Source organism: Delphinus delphis, chromosome 2 (assembly GCF_949987515.2).
Source record: "Delphinus delphis chromosome 2, mDelDel1.2, whole genome shotgun sequence".
Taxonomy (NCBI): Eukaryota; Metazoa; Chordata; class Mammalia; order Artiodactyla; family Delphinidae; genus Delphinus; species Delphinus delphis.
In genome coordinates, this window is record NC_082684.1 from 121,743,791 (window position 1) to 121,766,720 (window position 22,930).

At 40.9% G+C, this 22,930-nt stretch overlaps 1 protein-coding gene across 1 annotated transcript in view; it reads left to right on the forward strand.

The window, feature by feature from the left end:
- The window catches only part of GABRB3 (gamma-aminobutyric acid type A receptor subunit beta3), a 235,114-nt gene that overhangs the window by 180,208 nt on the left and 31,976 nt on the right, over nucleotides 1-22,930 (forward strand). Inside the window, exons 5-6 of the mRNA XM_060005522.1 lie at nucleotides 14,925-15,007; nucleotides 17,610-17,747. Of these exons, the coding sequence (XP_059861505.1) occupies nucleotides 14,925-15,007; nucleotides 17,610-17,747 (221 nt within the window). The remainder of the gene's footprint in view (nucleotides 1-14,924; nucleotides 15,008-17,609; nucleotides 17,748-22,930) is intronic.

Below are 22,930 nucleotides of genomic sequence, written 5' to 3' on the forward strand. Positions count from 1 at the left end.
AAATAGACAAACCTTTAGTTAGATGGATGAATAAAAAAGAGAGAAGATGCAAATAACTAAAAGCAGAAATGAAAAGTGGAACATTTCTACCAATTTTATAGAAATAAAAAAACTTTATAAGAGGATACTATGAAAAATTATATGCTGGAAAAGTGGATAACCTAGATGAAATGGACAACTTCCTAGAAATTATACAACCTACCAAAACTAAATCATGACGAAGTAGAACATCTGAACAGACCTATAACTAGTGTGTTGAGTCAGTAATTAAACCTCCCAACAAATAAGCCCTGGACCAAATGGCTTCACTGGTGAATTCAACCAAACATGTAAAGAATAATTAACCCCAGTTAATGCAAACTTGAACTCTTCCACAAAAACTGAAGAAGAAAGAATTATTCCTTACACATTCTATGAGGCTGACATTACCCTGATACCAAAACCAAAGATATTACAAGAAAAGAAAACCACAGACCAGTATCTCTTACAGATACTAATTTAGAAATCCTCAACAAAACACTAGGAAAATGAAATCAGCCCCATACACCATGACCAAGTGGGATTTAACCCTGGGGTGCAAGGATGGTTCAATATGGGAAAAGGACATTAACAAAATGAAGTGGGGGGAAACACATGATCATCTCAATTGAAGCAGAAAAAGCATTTGATAAAATTCATCACCCTTTTATTACAAAAATGTACAAAGAACTAGAAATAGAAGGAAACTTCCTCATAAGATAAAGGCTATATATGAAAAACTCACAAAATCATATTCGTTTGTGAATATGTAAAATGGTTTCCCCTAAGATCAGTAACAAGTCAAGGATTCCTGCTTATGCCATATTTTTTCTAACTGGAAAGTAAAAAGTAAAATTGTCTGTGTGCAAATAATATGATCTTATGTAGAAAACCTAAAGATTCCATACAACCCCCCCACCCCAGAACTGTTACATCTAAAAAACATATTCAGTAAAATTGCAGATTTCAAAATCAACATGTGAAAAATCAGTTGCAGAGTATGGGGGTTGGGGAAGGATCTAGATGTCAGAGTAAGAGGATGCGGAGCTCACCTCCCGCCAGGAACACACCAAAAATACATCTATATGTGGAAAATTCTCATGCAAAACTAACTAGAGACTGGCAGAAGGACTCTTGTACAACCAAGACTAAGAAAGATACACACGTAATCAGGTAGGAAGGAAAGAAATGCAATTGGGTCAGGATCTATGCCCCTGAGAGGGGACTTAGAGGAAAAAAGACATTACATGGGCAGACACCCACCTTGGGGAGTGAGCAGCTCAAGCCACAGATTGTGTCCCAGTCCTGGGGCCCTATGCTGGGGAGACAAGCCCTCTTGGCTGGTTGGAGGACCGTTGGGACTAACAAGAAAGTGGTGGGAAGCCTGGATTCCACTCGTGAGGAGCTCACATGCTCCTAGTTGAGTGAACACTCTGGCTCCACTCTCTCCATATTGCAGCATGGCACTGGATCTGGGGCAGCCATGACCAGGAAAAGACTCAGCTGTGGGATGCAGAGGTAACCCTGTCCCAGGGCAGAGCCTGGGTGGGCAGCAGCAGCCATTGTTAGCACTTACTCAAGCAGAGCATCAGAAGCAGCCCAGATCTCTGATGGTGGCCCCTGTACCACAGCTCACCTCTCCATACACCTGAGAATCCACATGGGCCTTACTAATCCTGAAGAGCTATTCCACAAGAGGGTGGAGGTGGCAGAGGCTAGGGACAGTGATTGGCAGGGAGGGACAAAGGGGACTTGCACACAAGGCTGCATGTGAGCAGAGCACAGGCAGCATATTGAACCTCTGTCTGTGCACGGGCGCTACTTGCTTCAGCACTACTCGCCTCTGGAGCAAAGGTCCTGGTGCAAGAAAAGGTAAAATCACACACATAAATGAAACAGAGCTAGTTCAGGTATGACCCTTGGGGCTTCCACTCCAGTAACTTGGGATCTGAGCTGGCCCCTGATAGGGTGGTGATGACTGCTGAGCAGAGAGGGAGTTCCACCACACACCCAGTGCCAGCTCTAGTCCCTCCATCTCTGACCCCACCACCTACCTAGGTGATAGCTGCCAGCACACCCAGAGGAAAGACATGCCTTGCACCCAGCTCAAATCCAACTCTCCCATCAAAGGCATTGTACACAGTCTTTATAGGGATGCTTTCACATAAGAACACCTGTTTAAGACTGCAATAGGTAACTGTTTCCGCTAAATTCATATAGGCAGAGAAAGTTAAGCAAAATGAAAAGGCAGAGGAACTACTAACTCTCCATTGAAAGAGCAAGAGAAAACCACTGAAAAAATAAAAATGAAACAAATGAACAATTTACCATATAAAAATTCAAAGCATTGATAATAAGTTGGCTAACTAAACTAGGGAAAAGAAGAGATGAACACAGTGAAAATTAGACCCAATTAGAAATGAAGAGTTCAATAGCTGAAATAAAAAACACTAGGAGGAATGAATAGCAGACTAAGTGATACAGAAGAAGGCATAAGTGATCTGGAATATAGAATAATGGAAGTCACCCAATTGGAACAGCAAAAAGTAACACAAATTAAATATTGAAAGCATTTAAAAGATTTCTGAGGTAATATTAAGTATACCAACATTTGCATTATGGGGATCCCAGAAAGAAAAGAGAGAGAGAAGGGGATTGAAAATGTATTTGAAGAAATGATGGCTAAAAATTATCAAACATGAAGAAGTAAATGGATATCCTCTGTACAGGAAGCACAGAGGGTCTCAAACTAGATGAAGCCAAACAGAGCCACACCAAGACATATCATACTTCAATTCACAAAAGTTAAAGATAGAAAATTCTAAATGCAGCAAGAGAAAAAGTCACATACCAGCAAATCCCCATCAAGCTACCAGCTGATTTCTCTGCAGAAACTTCACAGGCCAGAAGGGAGTGGCATGATATATTCATGCTGAAAGGGAAAACCTGCAACCTGGGATACTCTAGACAGCAAGATTATCATTTAGAACAGAAGGAGAGAGAACTTCTCAGACAGACAGACAAAAACTAAAAGAGTTTATCAACACTAAACCTACACTGAAAGAAATGTGAAGGGTCTTCCCTAAGTGGAAAAGAAGTTAGAATCTATAGGAAAGGGGAAATCCCACTAAGAAAGGCAATTGTATAGTAAGAACTGAGGATCCACCACTTAACCTAGTAAAAAGGTTAAAAAATGAAAAATTATAAAAGCAACTATAAGTATAATAAACAGTTAAGGGATAAACATGACCATGTAAAATATGACATCAAAAACACAAAATTTCGGGGAGAGCAGTAAAAACATAAATCTTTCAGAATGGGCCTGAACTTAAATGACTACCTGTTTAAAACAAGTAGATACAGTTTTATGTCCACATCTATGAACCCCATGGCAATCTCAAATCAAAAACCTATAGTAGATACAAAAAAAAACGAAAGAGAAAGGAACCCAAGCGTACTACTAAAAAAAAAAAAAAATCATTAAACCACAATGGAAGAAACAAAAAGAAGAAATGAATAGAGAATAACTATAAAGACAACCAGAAAACAAGTAATAAAATGGCAGTAAGTACATTCCTGTTAATAACTTCTTTAAATGTCAATGGACTAAATGTTCCAATCAAAAGACACAGCATGGGTGATTGGATAAAAAAAAAAAAGTCCCTTCCATATGCTGCCTTCATGAGACTCACTTCAGAGCTAAAGGTACACACAGACTGAAAGTGAAGGGATGGAAGAAGATATTTCATGCAAATGCAAAGGGCAAGAAAGTGGGGGTAGCAATACTCATATCAGACAAGATAGACTTTAAAACAAAGTCTATAATGAAAGACAAAGATATAAATATATAATGAAAATAGGATCAGACAAGAAGAGGATGTTACAATTGTTAACATTTATGCATGCAATTCAGGAACACCTAAATATATAAAGCAAATAGTAACAGACATGAAGGGAGAAACTGACAAAATGCAATAATAGTAGGGGACTTGTACACCCCACTGATGTCAATGGACAGATCATCCAGAGAGAAAATCAGTAAGGCAACAGCAGTCTTAAATGACACAATAGACCAGTTGAACTTAATGGTACCTGTAGGACATTACATCCCAAACAGCAGAATATATACTCTTTTCAAGTGCACATGGAACTTTCTCCAAGATAAGTCACATACTAAGCCTCAAAACAACTTTCAACAAATTTAAGAGGGTAGAAATTATATAAAGCATTTTTTCCAACCACAACATTATGAAACTAGAAATCAATTTTAGAAAGAAAAATGGGAAAATAACAAATGTGGAGACAAAACAACATGCTACTACAGAGCCAATGGATCAGTGAAGAAATCAAAGAGGAAGTCAGAAAATACCTCAAGACTAATGAAAATGGAAACACAACATTCCAAAATCTATAGGTGTAGCAAAAGCAGTTCTAACAGGGAAGTTTATAGCAATACAAGAAAAATTTCAAATGAACAACCTACCCTACCACCTATAGTAATTATAAAAGAAGATCAAACAAAGCTCAAAGTCAGCAGAATGAAGGAAATAATAAAGATCAGAGAGAAAATAAATAGAGATTAAAAAAACAATAGAAAAGATCAATGAAACCAAGTGTTGGAAGTGAAATTGAATTGTAATTTAAAAAAAAAAAAACCTCCCAGCAAACAAAAGTCCAGAATTTGACAGCTTTATAGGGGAATTCTACCAAACATATAAAGAACTAATACCTATCCTTCTCAAACTATACCAAAAGATTAAAGAGGAAAGAACATTCCCAGCTTCATTCTATGAGGTCACCATTACCCTGATACAAAAACCAGACAAAGACACTACAAAAAATAAAATTTCAGACCCAAATCTTTGATGAATATATATGCAAAATATATGCAAAAATCCTTAACAAAATATTAGCAAACCAAATCCAACAATATATAAAAAATCCAACAATATATCACAACAATATATATATCATACACCATGATAAAGTTGTATTTATTCCAGTGCAACAAGGATGGTTCAACATTAACAAATCAATGTGATACACCACATTAATAAAAGGAAGGATAAAAATCACATGATCATCTCAGGAGACACAGAAAAGGCATTTGACAAAATTCAGCATCTGTTCATAATAAAAACTCTCATCGAAGTGGGTATGGATGGAATGTATCTCCACATATATCAACAAAAAAATGTATCAACATAAAATATGCCATCTATGAAAACTCCACAGCTAACATCATACTGAACAGTGAAAATCTGAAAGTCTTTTCTCTAAGTTCAGGAATAAGACAAGGATGCCTATTCTATTTAACATAACATTGAAAGTCCTAACAGCAGGAATCAGACAAGACAAATAAATAAAAGGCATCCAAATTGGAAGAGAAGAAGTGAAACTGTCACTATTTGCATATGACATGATACTTTACATAGAAAAACCTAAAGTTTCCACTGAAAAAAGTATTAGAACTAATAAATGAATTCAGCAAGGTTGCTAGATAAATCTGCTGCTTTTCTATACACTATTAATAAACTATCAGGAAGAAAAAGTTAAAAAAAAAAAAAGAAAACATACACCATGATGTATATATAGCAAAACAGAAATAGACTCACAGATACAGAGAACAAACCACTGGTTACCAGTGGTGAGAAGGTAGGGGGGTGGAGTAGGTTAGGGGTATGGGATTAAGAGATACAGGCTACTATGTATAGATAAGCAATGAGGATATATTGTATAGCACAAGGAATTATAGCCATTTTCTTGTAATAACTTTTAATGGAGTATAATCTGTAAAAATACTGAATCAATATGCTTTACTCCTGAAACTAATATAATATTATATATCAAAAATGCTTCAGTTAAAAAAATAAAATGGAAAAATATCATCCTTAGAGATATGGAGAAAAAAGTGATAATAGGCAACCTTTATTTAAAAAAAAAAAAATCAGGTGCATTTCTATGTACTACCAATTAACAATCCAAAAAGGAAACTAAGCAATTTCTTTCACAGTAACATCTAGAAGAATGAAATACTTAGGAAGAAATTTAACGATAGAGGCAAAAGACTTATGAACTAAAAGTATAAAAGAAAGAGTAAAACTATATGACCATGTGACTATGATTTGGCCCAAGAGCTATAAAAGGAACTTTGGCAGGGTTCTTGCCAGGATATCTCTGTAAAAGGGAGGGGGTAAGAGAGCTTTGGCTCTTCATTTTCTTCTGGCTGCTAGTGTAGAAGGTAGATATAATGGCTGGAGCTGCTGCAGCCACTTTGAATCAAGAGATGACCTTGAGGATAGAGGCCACATGCTGAAGGAATACATAAGCAAATGGAAAGACATGTTCATTGATCGGAAGAATTAATATTTTTTTAAGATGACAATACTACCCAAAGTGATTTACAGTTGCTATGCATTCCCTTTAAAAATCCTAATCACATTTTTTTCAAATGGAAAACTCCATTCTAAAATTCATATGTAATCATACGGGACCCCAAATATTCAAAGCAATCTTGAAAAAGAAGAACAAAGTTGGAGGTTTCATGTTTCTTTATTTCAAAACTTACTATAAAGCCATGGTAATCAAAATAATGTTATATTTGCATAAGAACAGAAACATAGGCCAATGGAATAAAGTAGAGAGCCTAGAAATAAACTCTTGAGTATATGATCAGATGATTTGCTTCAGGGGTGCAAGACTATTCAATGCATAAAGGAGTGTGTTTTCAACAGATAATGCTGGGAAAGCTGGGTATCCTTATGTAAAAGTAAAGTTGGATGCCTACCTTATACCATATACAAAAATGAACTTGCAGTTGATCAAAGATGTAGTACATAAGAGCTAAAAGTATAAAACTCAAATGGACAACCCAAATGTCCATTAAAACATGAATGAGGTATATACATACAATGGAATATTATTCAGCCTTAAAAAAGGTTTGGAAATCTGGTACATGCTACACCATGAAAACATTATAGTAGGTGAACTAAGCCAGACACGAAAGAACAAATGTTGTGTGATTGCACTTATATGAAATACCTAGTATCAGTAAGAATGTTGCCAGGTCACCAAGTCCTGGGGGGAGGGGAGAATGGGGAGTTATTGTTTAATGGGTATAGTGGGGTTTTTTTTAGATGATGAAAAAGTTCTGAATATGGATAGTGGTGATGGTTGTGAATGTAGTTAATACCACTGACCTGTACACTTATAAATAGTGAAAAAAGGTAAATTTCGTGTTATGCATATTGTACTTTAAAAAAATTCTTTGTTTTGTATTGAATTCTATTTTGTTCACTTGGATGCTGTTTGTTTTTGCTCTGTTTAATAGAGCTCAGTTTCATACTGATTTTCTGTCCTGTACCTATCATCTTCTCTGTGTTTTCAAAGCTTTGTCTTCTTCCTCTGCCCTTAGGAAGGTTTTACAAGTTGGCCCTCTCCTTCCCACTCTGACTGTGGTCCCCAGACCAGCAGCAGCAACATCGTCTGGGAAATTCAGAACTACAGACCTACCCCAGATGTCCTGCTCAGAATCTGCATTTTAACAAGATCCCTCAGTGACTTGTGTCCCCTCCGAGTTTATGAAGTCATTCACATCATTAAATGACTTTCAGCTGTGTAATTCTGCTGTCTCTGTGTTCAGTACAGATTTCAGTTCAGCACTTACGCTCGGATTCTTTGCATTCTTTTCTCAGTTTTACATCATCTGTCTATGCCTTCATCTCAGGCTTTTCTTTCCTTATGTCTTCCTATCCTTGTTTTAAAGAGAATTCATGCCTTTTGACAACCAGACCAACATCTTCCCAAGTTTTCAACTTTCATGTTGTATGCTTGCATACTTTTCATAGAACATCTCTTTTTTTCATAATGTTTATCCTTAGATGAGCAGATCCATAGAGACTAAGTGATATTCTAATGAGACTTTGGATATGGCGACCTTGGCCCCCTTCTGTCTCACGCTCACATTGGAAGCCTTAGTCCCTAGGATACAAATCTGAAGATTGGGTTAATGCATTCCCTTTGTTATGCCTAATTGCCATTCTTTTAGGGTAGGTCCTCCCCTCAGACTGCTGGTTAACCCACTGAGCCATGAAGTCAGATGCAACGGTATGATACTTTAAATAGTCTTGAATGACACCTTCTACTCTGGCCTGCTTGTTTCCATGCCCTGTGGATATCTGCCTCTAGCTGCAGAGGCTTTTCTTTGAGGTGATAGGTTGTGTGCATTTGACTTTGTCGTCCAACCACTTTCAACTAGGGAGTGTGTCCTGTAAAGCTATGGTGGCGAGGGGGCCGGAGGGAGAAGGAGGCTGGGGGAGCAGGAAGGAGAGGGCGGGGGAAAGGAGAGGAGAGAGAGAGTCAGGGAGGGAGAAGAGCTGGCAGGCTGCATTAGCAGGCAGGGCCAGGTCTGTCACCCTGTCTGGCTCACGCTGTTTCTCACCCTTTCCGATGGAACTTACCGTGGTGATGAAGATGTTCTAAAATCTGTACCATCCAGTACAATAGCCACTAGCCATAGGTGACTATTGAGCACTTGGAATTTGGCTAGTGCCTTAAAGGAACTAAATTTTTAATTTTATTTCATTTTAATTAATTTAGAATTTAATTATAAATAGGCACATGTGGCTAGTGGCTACCTTTCTAGATATAAACCCCACACATACCTCCCAAGTACCATCATTAGATCCAGATGGTTGGGGAGATTCAAAATCTCAAAGTACTTTTTTGATTCTTTCAAAATATTTCCTTCCTTCCTCTTAGAGAGTTGAACCTAAGTATTTTCCTTGAGACTCCCTCAGTCATCCACCCTGACATTTCTGTTCCTGTCAGGTGCTTGGGGATCTGGCACATGCTTTCTTTTGGTTTTGGTTTTTAGCATTATTGCTGGTTTTGGCCTTTGAATTGCTTTATCACCATATTGTTTGAAAATCAGGAGGTGGCGCATCTCATTTGCCTAATGTGACTACTCATTTCACCAAGATTTATGTTCCTACAATGCTAGTGGATTTATGCTGAAATCTAGAAGTAAATGCTCCCGTTGTAGGAAAATACTATCTGCTAAGGGCTTTGCTATCTTATGGCACCCCTGAGAAGTATCAGGTTGTGATGTCCATTTATTTATAAGATAATTTATGCTTTTCTATGTGTGTAGTTACTTGCGTTGATTGTTGTATCTGTTATCTATGCCCACAACATTGCTGCGTAACAAACAGCTGGAAAGCCTCAATGTCAAATGATAATGAGTGCTCATTGCTTGTGAATCTGGGTGATTAATCAGCACCTCTGCAGATTCTGGCTGGTTCACCCACAGGCCCAGGGATGGGTGGTCTCTGCCCCTTATGTCCGTACTCCTCCTAGAACGAGCAGACTTACATGAGCGTGGTTTTCTCACAGGAGTACAAGGGGACCAGAAACACAGAATGTCTCTTGGAGGCTAATCTTGGGACTGTTAGTACACACATTCTATCGGACAAAGCAAGGCACAAAGTTGGCCCATGTTCAGAAGCGGGCAGACAGCTCCTCTTTAGTGAGAAGAGCTGTAAATGACATGGCAAAGAGAGTGGATACTGGGGAAGATGAAGGAATGGGGCTGCCAACACAATCAATTTTCCCAGCAACATCCTCAACGAATCTGCACAGCAGAGGCCTTTGGACATTTCTGTGCGTGTATCTTATATTTATTGTAAAATAAAACAAAAACTGGGGCAACTTCAATGTTGGTTTATGTCCTGTGCCCTCTCCACATTGAATAATAGGCACTTGCTTTAGAAGGATGCTTGGTCAGTCTGAATTATTTGATTTGGTCCTTAATCCTAGCATCTGAATTTCTATTCGTGGATAAATGATAGATGCCTCCACTGCCTGGTGCACCTGGGGTGAAGCCAGGAATGGAGATGAGTGTAAGTTACCTGAGAGCAGTTGCAGAGGGCTAAGTGATTACCTGTAAGGCAGTACCCCAGGTGTGCTGCTGTTCTGGGGCCATGGGTAACAACCATTGCCCAGGGTTCTCGGACATTTGGACATCCCCAGTACAAGCCAGAAGTCACACAGGAGGTGCTGCTAACTTGCTCCTGGTCCTGCTAGTTTGACAAGATTGTGATCAAAGGGCCAGAACTCCACCTATGGCTGCATTTTGCTGCAGTCCTCACAGCCATGGAAACTGTAAAGCTTATGGGCATTAACATCAGCCTGCTAAGGACTCATTCTGCAGCCGAAGGATTCAGAGACCACCAGGATGTCAGCACATAGAGCGTCATCCAAGCACCTTTTCTTTTTGTTCGTACATAATGGAATGTTTTATTTTTATTTATTTTTCTTAACATCTTTATTGGAATATAATCATCCAAGCATATTGACCAGTGAGCCCAGGGAGGCTCTCAGAGGGTCAGTAAACATTCAAAGTCAGATCTCCTGCTGGGAGTGCTTGCAAGGAGGGTGGGTATCCCCTCTGGCTCTTCGGTTTGGGGGATTGAAACCAAGAAGGGCCAAGCCACCTCTTTTCCACATTTTGCTTGAGTTCCACGATGTCTGTTAGTCCAGGACACCTGCCATGTGCATGTGGCTGCGGTTCTAGGCACTTATGACTGCAGGGGACCAAGCCCTGCTCCAGGTTCCCCAGAGGACAAGCAAGGGGCCTGCAAGTCAACAAATGGAAGGACATTCCAAGGGTAGATGGTCCTAAGTATAATGACGATACTAAAATGGGTGATGAAAGGAGAGATAGCAGGGCTGAGATACTTTAGTTCTACAAGGCCTCTGAGAAAGCTAGTCAGGGACATTTTAACCTCTGTTCTCTCTGGTATTTACTATGAATGTAAAATATTTGTATAAGTGGGGAAGAGAGTGTGTGCATTGCCTTGTGATTCACTGTAAGTGTGGGTCCCAGGCTCAGTTCAGAGTCCCCCTTTCCCAGCAAGGACAGAGAGAGAGCAGTGTCGTACCTCGGCTGACAAGCAGGCATACTACCACCACCTAGTAGCTGTGTTCCTGAGCAGCCAAAAGCGATATTTCCACCACAGCCTCTCCAGGCGGTCTGTGGAGAAATCTGCGTTTGTGGGATGACACAAAGAGTTTGCGTCGGCCCTTAATATTCTTTTTAATTGGTGGATTTTAAAATGGAAGTGCTGATACCAACATAGATCTCATAAGCTTGATATAATTGAGACAAAGTTAGAACCCTTTGACCTGCTAAAAGCTGTTCTTCCCAGGAGTAGTTTCTAGATGGTGTCCAAAGATGGCAGGTGTCTCATAATAGGATTTTAAACTTGTTGGGATGTTGCTGCCCTTATAAACTTCACATTTATTCCTCGAATTTTCATACTTTTGACTCTTAAACATATCTTTAGGGATATATCACTTACAATAGCAGGACTACCTACTAAACTCTACCCTATTCCACAATGGGCAAAATATCACTGCTGTTGCAGCAAGTGTAGCCTTAAAATATTTATTTTCTCCCCTTACGTAGTATATTTCCAATTTGTCATACATATGAGACATATACATGTATATGATCTCTGTGTGTATATATATGTGTGATCATATATATCATATATATATATATATATATATACACACATATATATATAACATATTTCTTTACTGAATTCGCTCTCCTTTGAAAACGAGAACCTCATTCCCTGAGTAGGCTTTTAAAAGTTGAATATATTTTGTTAGTTTAAGGCAGAAGAGGTGTCAAGGAGGTAGATGAGTGAGTGCAGGATTCAGGCTGCCTGGATCTGAATGCCACATGTGCCTTCCAGTAGCACTGTAAATGTTGCCGACCTCCTTACTCTTTCTGATCCTTGGTTTGCTCATCTGCAAAATGGGAAGAATAACAATACCTCTACAATGTGGTTGTTGTGAGATTAAATGCATGAGTATTCAATTGCTGAGCACGGAGCTGGGCCCAAAGCCATCTCACAACCAGCCTTACATAAAGTTCAGATGTGACTGCATGCTACGACTAAAAACAATGGATCTACTGGAGAGAATTCCTCACGCAATATTTCTTATTGACTTCACCACTATTTCTTAGAAATAGGAGTGGAATTATCAGCTTTCAGATGGAAGTGGAGCTAGAAGTTGGTTAAAGTCTTTCCTCAGGACAAATAAAATTGATTAGAAAAAAATACAAAAGGTGTGTGTGTGAGCGCATGCGTGTTGGGGATTATGCAACTAGAGCTCGAATGTCACTGGGGCTTCCCTGCCCTTGGTCCATCTCCATTAACTAGGCTTGAGTTCTCATTCTGCAGACTATGAAATACCCTCCTATGGTTTCTACAAAGTCCCAGGGGTGCAAAATTTGGTCATTTCACTCAGAAGGTCCAGTCCCCAAACCTGTCATGAGTTTAGCCAATGTGGATGATGGCCTTGTGGCTCGGGGAGGGGTTCTGGCCTGCTGTCCCCTTCTTGATCTCTTTATTCCCCCCTTTCTTTTTTTCTTGCCTTTCTGTCCCAGTGGCAAAAAGACCTCTTTCCTTCTTCCACTGTGTCATGAGTAGGCTCTTATGACTTACTTTCCACCATAAGAGGGTTTTCTGTGTATTTCTTCCATAGGAAGAAGAGTAGCACATAGATGTCTATACCTTATTCCTCAAGTCAATAGGAATAGGGCTCCATATGATAGCCAGTATGATACCAGAATGAGAAGACAGGACAACAGCTGTACTAAAGGTACTCACCAATTCTACTAGCTTCATGCTTCCCAGTTCCAATGATTCCTATGAAACACTCTACATAATATCACAATACATGTGAGTCTCCAAACAATTTGGATGTGTGTGTGTGCACTTGTGTGCATGTATTTTAATGATGATAATTGGGAATAAATAAGGAAAAACAAACAAAAAATGGTAATCTCAGTTACTGAGTCTTCAAGTGAATAGGTACTAAAACATGTAGGAAAATTTAAAAATTTGAACATTTCCAGTAGAGATCTTTTTCTCTTATTTACAAAAATTTGTAATTTTAGCAGAACTTTCTTCTAATTTTGCCTTGTAGGCATCTTGTATGGATGTTGGGTTGACAACCTGCCATAAAACATGCCAGAATTTCAAAGTGTGAGGCTGGTTCTTCAGTTGGCTAGGAAGTCAGATGATGTAGAAAAATATACCAAAGAGCTATGTGTTGACTTTGGATAGAATGTAATCCACTCTTTGGAATGATAATTGGAAGTGTTATGACATTTGGAAAGGACACAGTTTCATCATTGGTGTGGATCTTATAGCATATGTCTGCACGGCACTTGCATGCTATTTGCAAAGAAAAAATTAGCGTTGTCCCATGATTGGCAAATGGGTTGACGTTTTCCCTCACTGTTCTTCTCAGTCATTGAAAAGTAGAACTTTCCTCAACCTGCTGCTTAACCCAATGCTAATAGAAGGACATGCTTTACTCCTATTCCTTTAGCACTGGCACTTAGGTTCAGTGAGACAAGCCCAACATAATTAGCATATGACTGGTGTCTGATGGGTGTTTTGGAGCAGAACTTGCTCATGTTGCCTGAGTGGTAGGAGGTTTGTTGTGAATGTTCACATGGACGGCTGTCTATAGAAAGCTCAATACTGGGCTTCGAGAAGGGTGGAGTCTAGAATGTGGCTGGGATTTCAAGGTAAATCTAGGGATCTCAGGAGAAGACATTCTCACTTCTTCCTTCTTAAGATTCACCATTTAATGAGCACAGCCCGGGCTGCCATTTACACGTCTTCCACATCAGCTCTGAGATGCTGCTCCCTGAGATGTGTCATCCATGTCCTGCAAGGCTGTGTGCTGTGGCCCAGGCTTAGCTCTGCTGTCTCCTGAACCATCAACTCTCTGCATTGTCTTCACCTCTGTTATGCTTTCTCATGCCTGACTCTCCAGTTTGAAAATGGCATCACAAGCCTCTAATTCATGAACTTGCAAGTTTAGCTCCATTCTCATCTTTAATTCATTCTCATGGAAGAGAATCCCTTTAGCTCCATTCTGCCTTTTAACTCAGGCCACATTCTATATTCTTGTTCCATTAATGGTTGGCTGTGCTTGATTCAGGGACCCAGCCCAGTCTGGTTAGCCTGGACTGTGGTGCAGAAGGGGTGGGATTTCGAGAAAGAGAATAAAACATGGTAGCCTAATCGTTGCATTTTCAACAGAGGCTTTGGGTAGGTTGGTTTCCCTAAAATGAGGCTTTCGGCAGAGTAGGAAATGAACTTGACGTTTCTGGAAGTGTTTTATCTCCATGTACAGTGGGTTTAACCATTGCACGGCAGAGGCTTAACTGTCCTTAGGCCACGATATAAATTCTTTCCATGGCTGCAGCTGACCTCAAGGGAAGCTAACCCAAGTTTTCATTCATAATCAATAACATAGAAGCCAAATATTCTCTTTGAAAAGGTAGATGATCCTATGGTGAAAAGCCCTGGAGCATTAGCCCAAGAGGCAACTATAATAAAACAGAATCAAATAGAAGCTTGGCTCACATTTCCAGAGTGCAGCCTGTGGATTGGGAGCTACTTGAACACTTCACACTGAAAGTCAAAGAATTAAATTGTAATCTAATCAATGTTGTTACCATAGGTAAGTTTTCTCTGTGCTACAAAAGTTAGAGCGTCACTAGACAATGAGGCAGAATAAAAATTGAAGACAAGAGCTTCCTAAGAAGCCCCTTTCTCTTCCCTTGATCATCCAAAGTCAACAAGTTTGCATGAGTAATTTTGTAATTATATATGTACTGCTTTTTTGGATAAAGCTGGCCTACAGTATAATGAAAACTTGTCCATTTAGTATATATCATGAAATATGTTTAATCAGGTGTGCTTTGGGGAAGGGGTCCTACCTGAGGGTTACTCAGTGTTTATCTAGAAGCAGTTTTTCTGCTGTATTTCTCATCCCATCTTTAATATCTGCCCTCACTCTGTGTGTTTCAGAATCACCACGACCGCAGCATGCATGATGGACCTGAGAAGATACCCTTTGGATGAGCAGAACTGCACTCTGGAGATTGAAAGCTGTGTGTATCTGTATTTCTTTTTCATCCACTTTGTGTTTTAGGCCTTTTTATCATTATTTGGCATGGCATATATAATTTTCTTGACATAGTTTTTAACTATCCTAAAGATTAGAGGTTTAATCCTCCACTCTGCAAATATCACTTTCATGACAGAGAGAGGGCAAGAGAAAGAAAGAGACAGAGAGAGACAGAGACAGAGGCTCAGTATAAAAGAATCCTCCACTCTGATCTAAGAGAGTCTGTTTGCTATGCTGAAATAAAAGAAGACAGCTGCTCTTCATCTTGACCCCTTCAGTGAGAAGAGAGCAGACGCCGAGAGGCGGTCCCTCTCAATGTGCTTCATCAGGCACAAGTGGCTGTACTCCTGGGACCCTCTGCAGTTGGAGTAAACCTCATTTCCCATTAGGAGCTCAGCTTTACAAGCCAGCTATTTCTACATCTTGGCAATTTTCTTCAGTTTGAAGAGTATTCAGATGCCTTATTGATAATTCAGTGTTGAGTGATACTTCTCTGCGAGGGACGAGAGCTGCAGCCACGTAGTCTAAGAAGAAAATGTCCTGCTCCCTGACCTGCAACCCTGGCATATCCGGATATGGCTGCTGCCGTTGTGTCTTCTCCTGACCCACCATAGACTGGTTTATCATTAGCCTCAGTTGGATTTCAGGTTGTCGGTATTTGTATTGAATTTTGGGGGGATGGCAAATGACTTACTTTGCAGCACATTCGATGTATGCATAGTGAGAAGTGAATGCCTTGGTGAATGAATACACTGGGAAGCTGCACTGGTGGCAGGCCAGTGTTTAGACCCCTCACTGTGCCCCTCACTTTCACACGGCATCATGGCCCTGCTTTCTGAGAGCTGTGCTTTCAGAAGGTGAGGGACGTGAGATCATGTGGCATGATGCATAGTATATTTAGTATGAAGGCTCAGGGGAAAGATGATGGTTTCCCAATAGTTGAAGGGCTACTTTAGGAAGTTAAGTAGATTCTGTGTGGCCAGAGGACACAACTCCAATGAGTTGATGAGAGTTTCAGCAAGGCAAATTTGGGATCTAAGTGAGGAAGCAGCTCCTATTCCAACTGTGAGCTGTAGTGAGTGGCGTTGAAGAGTGTAGATTCTGTTTCCTTGATGTTTAACCAAGGTGGAGGATGGGCAGGAAGGTCCGTTGTCAAAGAGATTTCCTCAGAGTGTGTGAGGTCCCTCCCCCTCAGAGAATTCACGATTAAAGCAGTTGAACAGAAGAGGGATTCTCCCAGTTTTCTGGTGACCTGACTACACACGTGTGCAAAAGTTTTTATTAAAGTCAAGATGCAAATGTATGGAAGAGTTAGCCACTTGAAGATCTGGATGTCCCGCTGTGGGGCATGTAAGCACTGGGCACAGCATGCTGATCTGAGCTACAGCCAGAAGGCCAGAGGGACTGGACTGGGTGGGCAAGGGAGTGGGCGTGGATGTACTTAACAACGCACACAGGGACCAGTCCTGTGGGTTCTTGGGGTCCTATTAAGGACTTTGGACTTGTTTTGCTAATTGCATTGGGAAACATTTGAGTGCTTTAAGCAGAAAAGTGACTTGGTAAGATGTGTGTTTTATTAGCGATCGCTGTGGCCGCCAGGTGAGAATGGAGTGTAAGGCAGTCGGAGGGAAGGGCAGAGACAAGAGGTGTGCCCACCGTGATCCTGGAGGTAGGACAGCAGACAGGACCAGGGAGCCAGCAGGGGCTGTGGGGGGCAGTCATCCCCACAGCTTTGGTCTATTTGTTTGTCTAACGTCAGATATTTAGTATCTGCCTCTTGTTGTGTTATATGTTCAAATCAAAAAGTCTGTTATATTCATAGGCTACTTTTCTACAGGTGTGAGTTTTAATTTTCCTTACCGCTAAAGTTGACCTAATTCTTTAGAAGACTCCTGGGTGCTACAAATAACATCAGACACTATTGTCCTATTTAGTCATTCTCGGGAAGCATTGATTAATTACCGAGCGAGCATGAGACCATCCAAGAGTTGGCTTTGGAGCTATAATCTGGCAAATGACCACTCCTCTTTCTGCTGAGACCACTGCTCAAATCTCTAAGGGCCAAGAGGGTCCCTACAAAAGGCGTTTCTAAGGATGGCCAAGCTCATGGCCAGGAACATCTCATGACACCATCCAAAAATGCCTGACTTTATCAAACATTGATTGGTCAAATTCACCCTCAGTGTTTTAACTTTTTAATAGTTTTTGAGAGAGCTGCCTTTCTAGAATTCTTCATACTCAAGTTCTTACTTTTTCTTCCAACTATCTTATTCAGTGCTATGAATATGTTTTTAATTCATTTATGTGCAAAGTCGAGGCCAGCCCTACAATTAGGCTTTGCAGACAGAACTTTGGTCAGAGCACTCTACCTCCACAGTTTCTCAGCCTGGTTCAAATCGGACAGCAGAGGTAACATGAGAATATTCGAAAGTTAGTTCTTTGATGATGCTTCTTTTCATAGACAAGCACATCAAACAAATTTACTTCAAACATGGGCAAGCTGTTACTTCCATTTATTAGTGACAGTTTCTTTAGACAAAATAATGCTTCATTTCTGCCATGTCCTTGCTTCTCTCTCCTGGCAGATGGCTACACCACAGATGACATTGAATTTTACTGGCGTGGTGGTGATAAGGCTGTTACTGGAGTGGAGAGAATTGAGCTCCCACAGTTCTCCATCGTGGAGCATCGTCTGGTCTCCAGGAATGTTGTCTTTGCCACAGGTGAGTCCTGCATCCCCTCATACTCCCTGGAAAGATACTGGCTGCCTGGCCATGATGCTATCATTGTGAAATACCCTGCTGCTGATTCACAGTGCTGAGTCAACCAAAAAAGGACTATCATCAATATTTCATCATTTTCTCTACCCTTTTCTCTGTATCTAGAGGGGATGGATAAGCTTTGATGGGTAGGAAGGAGCACCTGACCAGGAGATGCTCTCTGTACTGGTTATTGAAAAGTTAAAAGACTGAGGGTGAATTTAACCAACCTTGTTTGATAACATAAGCAGCTTTCATTCTGGGCAGACAAGAGGCCACTGATGGCCTTGGAGGCAGGAAGGAAGGAGAGGGAGGAAGACCTGAGGAGGCAAGTGCTGTGCTGTCAAAAGTAAGAGACCTTCTCCCCACTTCTGGGCTGGCAGTCAGCCCTGGTCCGGGAACCTGGGCACCTGCAGTTAGTGACGCCTCTTCAGACATGGTCATCTGCTCCTAATATCATCTGGGAGGCTGCCCTGGCCTGGGTTTCATTGTCATCTTTGTTTCAACTGTCCAAAGACAGAGTAGTTATCTTCTACTCTCCTGTCTGAACTTGCTGAGGTTTTATTAAGTTCCAACCATGTCTCTCACAATGGGAAGTGCTTTCTCGGTGTTCTTACTGAATGCTGTGCTGTAGCTGAGAGAATAAACAAAAGCGCTCTGTAAAGTGTAGGGTATTCTAAAGACCACAAACTCTGAGTGGAGAATTCTCAAGAAGGCAGAGCTGGGATCTCCCATCTTGGCTTTCTCCTGACAATGTAGCTTAAACCACACCAAGTGGGTGGTGGTTAGCCCTGGTTCTGTGCCAGCATTCATGAAGCCTGCGGCCTGCACTCTCTGCCTGTAGCCTCTAGCTTGAATGCCTGTGACCCATGGCAACCTTGAATCTCTTCACCTGGCCACCTTCTACTCATTCTTCAGCTTAATCGAAATGCTCTTCCTCTGTGAAGGTTTGGCCCCTGCTCTGCCCACACACTGCCTCCCCAGGTTGGCTTAGGTGACAGCTCTGCATTCCTTCAGTGCTGCACTGACCACCAGTGCCTGCGACTTCAAGGAGACCCCTCCCATAAGAGAGGCCTGTCCTGGGCACGGCTGACCCCACTCCCCGTCCCCTCCTTGTGGGATGCCTGCCATGCTGCGGCCATGCAGCCAGTCCGCACTGGGCCGGTTTCTCTCCTCTCTACCTCAGCCTCAAGAACGAAGGGACGTGCAAGTAGAGACAGAAGCCTGAATGTTTAAGGTCCATCTTCATGGCGGTGCCACCTTCTCCTGTGTTGCAAGACGTCCTGCAAATGTGCTTGCAGTCTCTGTAGAGTACGCACGGAGGTGCTCACCTTGGGTGGGTGGTGAGGCCAAAAGGCACCTGGGCTTATCATTAAGGAATAGTTTCCACAACCAAGAAAATTGCCCTGTGATGTGTTGCAGAAAATGATTTATTGCTTTTAAAACTGGATTTCAAACTGTTCCATGCTCCAAATGATGTGAGCAGAGGTCTGCTCAGAACGCAGGGATAGTCTTGTCTTGGTGTAGGAGTCCTGCCCATGCCTGCCTTTGTCTAGAAGATTGCAGATAGGGCTGTTAGGGCACTGCCAGGAGGCCCTTTTATTGCATTTTCATGCACCCTCCTTGAAAGCCTGATGAGGCGTCTGTGGAGGGTGTGGTGCTTCCATGGGAAACTGCAACCACATAGAATGGCCTTCCTGAATCTTCTTGCTCAAAAGCACTGGAGCCACTTTTTCCTAGGTGCAGTCTCTGTCTTTCTTTTAACTATGTGTATGGCAGAACATATCCTAAACACATCTGGAGAAGATACACAAGATCATGCCCTCAGAATGCAGTGTTGAGTCCTCTTTTCTGTGCTCACCGAGTTTCTGCATTCGCAGGGTGTCACCAGGAGCTCCGTATCAGTCAGTTATAAACCTCCCATCCTTCAAAGACCCTGCGCTTTAAAATTATTCTAATTTGCTTACTTATGTAAAAAGGTCATAAGCCACATTGTTACAAAACTATTTCAAAATTAAATATTATACTAATTTATTTTCCTTTACACAAGTGTTCTGAGTTAATGAGATTTCAATCAGTAAACTGGACTGAAGGATTCTGTAGCCTGAAAGAGGATTCTCAGAAAGGGGATTAGGAAAGACACAACACTCTGGAGGTTTCTGGAGATGCTTCTTCTCAGGGTCATGCAAGCGAAATTCTGTGGCTGGCCCACCTCTCCCTTGTCCTGCCTCTTTGAGGACCTTGTGAATGGCGTCTTGCTGTGGTTTCCCAAGGTGTAGAGTCCTAATCCGTCTCCTGGGTAACATGAGGTTGCAGGCTGCAGGGCAGGGAATACATACAAAAGGAGTCGTGAATATTCACTCAATGGCTGGCATGAACTAGGCATGGGACTGAACCCTGGGTCAGAGAGGGAGCAGGGAGTGTCTGGTCCAGTGGGACTGCTCACAGCCTGCAAGCATTCAGCAGTGTGCCCCGGATGACATCAGGTAGCCTCTTACCTAGTGGGGTGTTTAGTGGGAATTGAACCACAATAAGAGAGCTCGAGTTCAAGAAACAGTATGTACAAGGTTTAAAGACTCATACCCTGGAGCCAGAACTGCCAGAGCTTAAGTCCAGACTCTGGAACCTTCTAGCAGGGTGACCCATGGTGATCTCTCTGAGAAAAAGAGGACATTGATAATATCTATTTGGTAGGATTGTAGAGGATTACATGAGTTAGTATAAATAAAGAGCCTATAATAGGGTGAGCACTGATTAGCTTTCATTAATTAAATTGCGTGGGTCCAGGAATGAGACATATTTTGAGGAGTCTGAGAATAGACACTCCAGTGGCTGCCCAGAGCTTTAAATATTAGAAAATGTATGACATTATTCTCCTGGATTATTGAGCATGATGTAACTGACTCCTAAGTGCTTGTCTGAGGGTTTCTTAAGAATAGGGCTTGTTTGGGGTTCATATTTGTATCCCTAATACATATCCCAGCATCTAGCCCACTCAATAGTTTGAAAACTGCATGGTTGTTGAATTACAAGAGGAAGTTTGACTGTCATTACTAAGTATGTATTCAACCCTAATCAAATGAATTGTTTCTGCAAAAGAGATACTATATAAATTAATAACATTATATGTTCAAATATTTAATGTACTAAAATATGATGTTTTAAAAAGAAAAATCCACATAAAACCTCTTTGTACCTGGGGAGGAAATTAAGTATGCCTTTGCCTAGAAGGAGGGAACTTTGTTCCATGAGTGCATTTTAAAGAAATAACTGAGTTAATTCACCTCAATAATAATTATTCCATTTCTGCCATGACTCAGCAAATAGGATTTGGAAAAAATATTTCGATCCCCTTACAACTCAAAAGAAAATGAAGTAAAACTTTATTACTCATTGTGATTTCTAACAATAACAATGGTGTGCTACATTATAATTCATAGCACCTTGTGTTCGAGATTTTTCACTAATGTGCCTGGGAGACTGGTACTTGACAAACAAATTAGCCCAAGTTAAAGTATAGGAAAACTGATGTTCAAGAATGATAATGATTTGACCAAATTTACACAGTAAAGCTAGAAAGGACAGAAATTAATCCACAAGGTTCCTGACAAATAGGAAACCCTGATATATCTGTTTGACAAAGATTTTAAAAACTAATATTTTTAAGCTTTATTTAAATGATTATTTTCCATACTTTTATATATTAATGTTATAAGTGTTGTTACACAGCGTGTAGCTGTTGGGATGACAAACAATATCTACTGTGCCTGTCCACGGCATCTGTGTCATTCCTTCCCTTACTTTCCAGTATTAATGGGCTGTACATTCTTTTTTTTTAATTTAATTAATTAATTTATTTATTTTTGGTTGCGTTGGGTCTTTGTTGCTACACGCAGGCTTTCTCTAGTTGCGGCCAGTGGGGGACTATTTTCGTTGCAGTGCGTGGGCTTCTCATTGCAGTGGTTTCTCTTGTTGCGGAGCACAGGCTCTAGGCACGCGGGCTCTAGAGCGCAGGCTCAGTAGTTGTGGTGCATGGACTTAGTTGTGCCACGGCATGTGGGATCTTCCCGGAGCAGGACTCAAACCCGTGTGCCCTGCATTGGCAGGTGGATTCTTAACCACTGTGCCACCAGGGAAGTCCCTATGGGCTGTACGTTCTTGATGAGCAATGCTTTTATGCAAGTTTCTAAAACGGATGTCGGGATTGGAGGCCTCCAAATTCTTAATCCAGAGACCTAGAATTGATTCATCCAATGTCCAGAAATCCTTCATGGCAAGAAATGTGCCTCTGCCTTCCAGTCCATCCTGCATTTTGCTGGCAAATTAGTAGCCATGCAACACTGTTTGCTTTTTTTATTGACGTATAGTTGATTTACTATGTTGTGTTAGTTTCTGGTGTACAGCAAAGTGATTCAGTTATATATTTATACTTTTTCATATTTTTTTCCATTATGGCTCATTACAGGATATTGAATATAGTTCCCTGTGCTATACAGTAGGACTGTATGTAGTAGTGTGTATCTGTTAATCCCAGACTCCTAATTAGTCCCTCCCTTACCCCCTTTCCACTTTAGTAACCATAAGTGTGTTTTCTATGTCTGTAAGTCTATTTCTGTTTTGTAAATAAGTTCACTTGTATCATATTGTAGATACCACATGTAAGTTATATCATATGGTGTTTGCCTTTCTCTGTCTGACTTCATTTAGTATGATAATCTCTAGGTCTAGGTTGCTGAAAATGGCATTATTTCATTCTTCTTTATGGCTGAGTAATATTCCATTGTGTGTGTGTGTGTGTGTGTGTGTGTGTGTGTGTAGATATATATATATAGATAGATATCTACAGATAGATATAGATAGATAGATAGATAGATTACCATGTCTTCTTGATCCATTCATCTGTGGACAGATGGACATTTAGGTTGCTTCCATGTCTTGGCTATTGTAAATAGTGGTCATGCAACACTGTTTTCATGAAGCCACTTTTCAGCTCCAGAACCTGTGATGACTTGCCTTTGCCTGCAGCAGCAAGGAATCCAGTCTCCTTCACCGTGGATCCACATCTAGCTCTAACCTCTCCTCTTCAGTTTAGCTCATAAACATCCCCAACACAAAGCTTTGTTTTAGTTGCTGCAGTCATCTCTTCT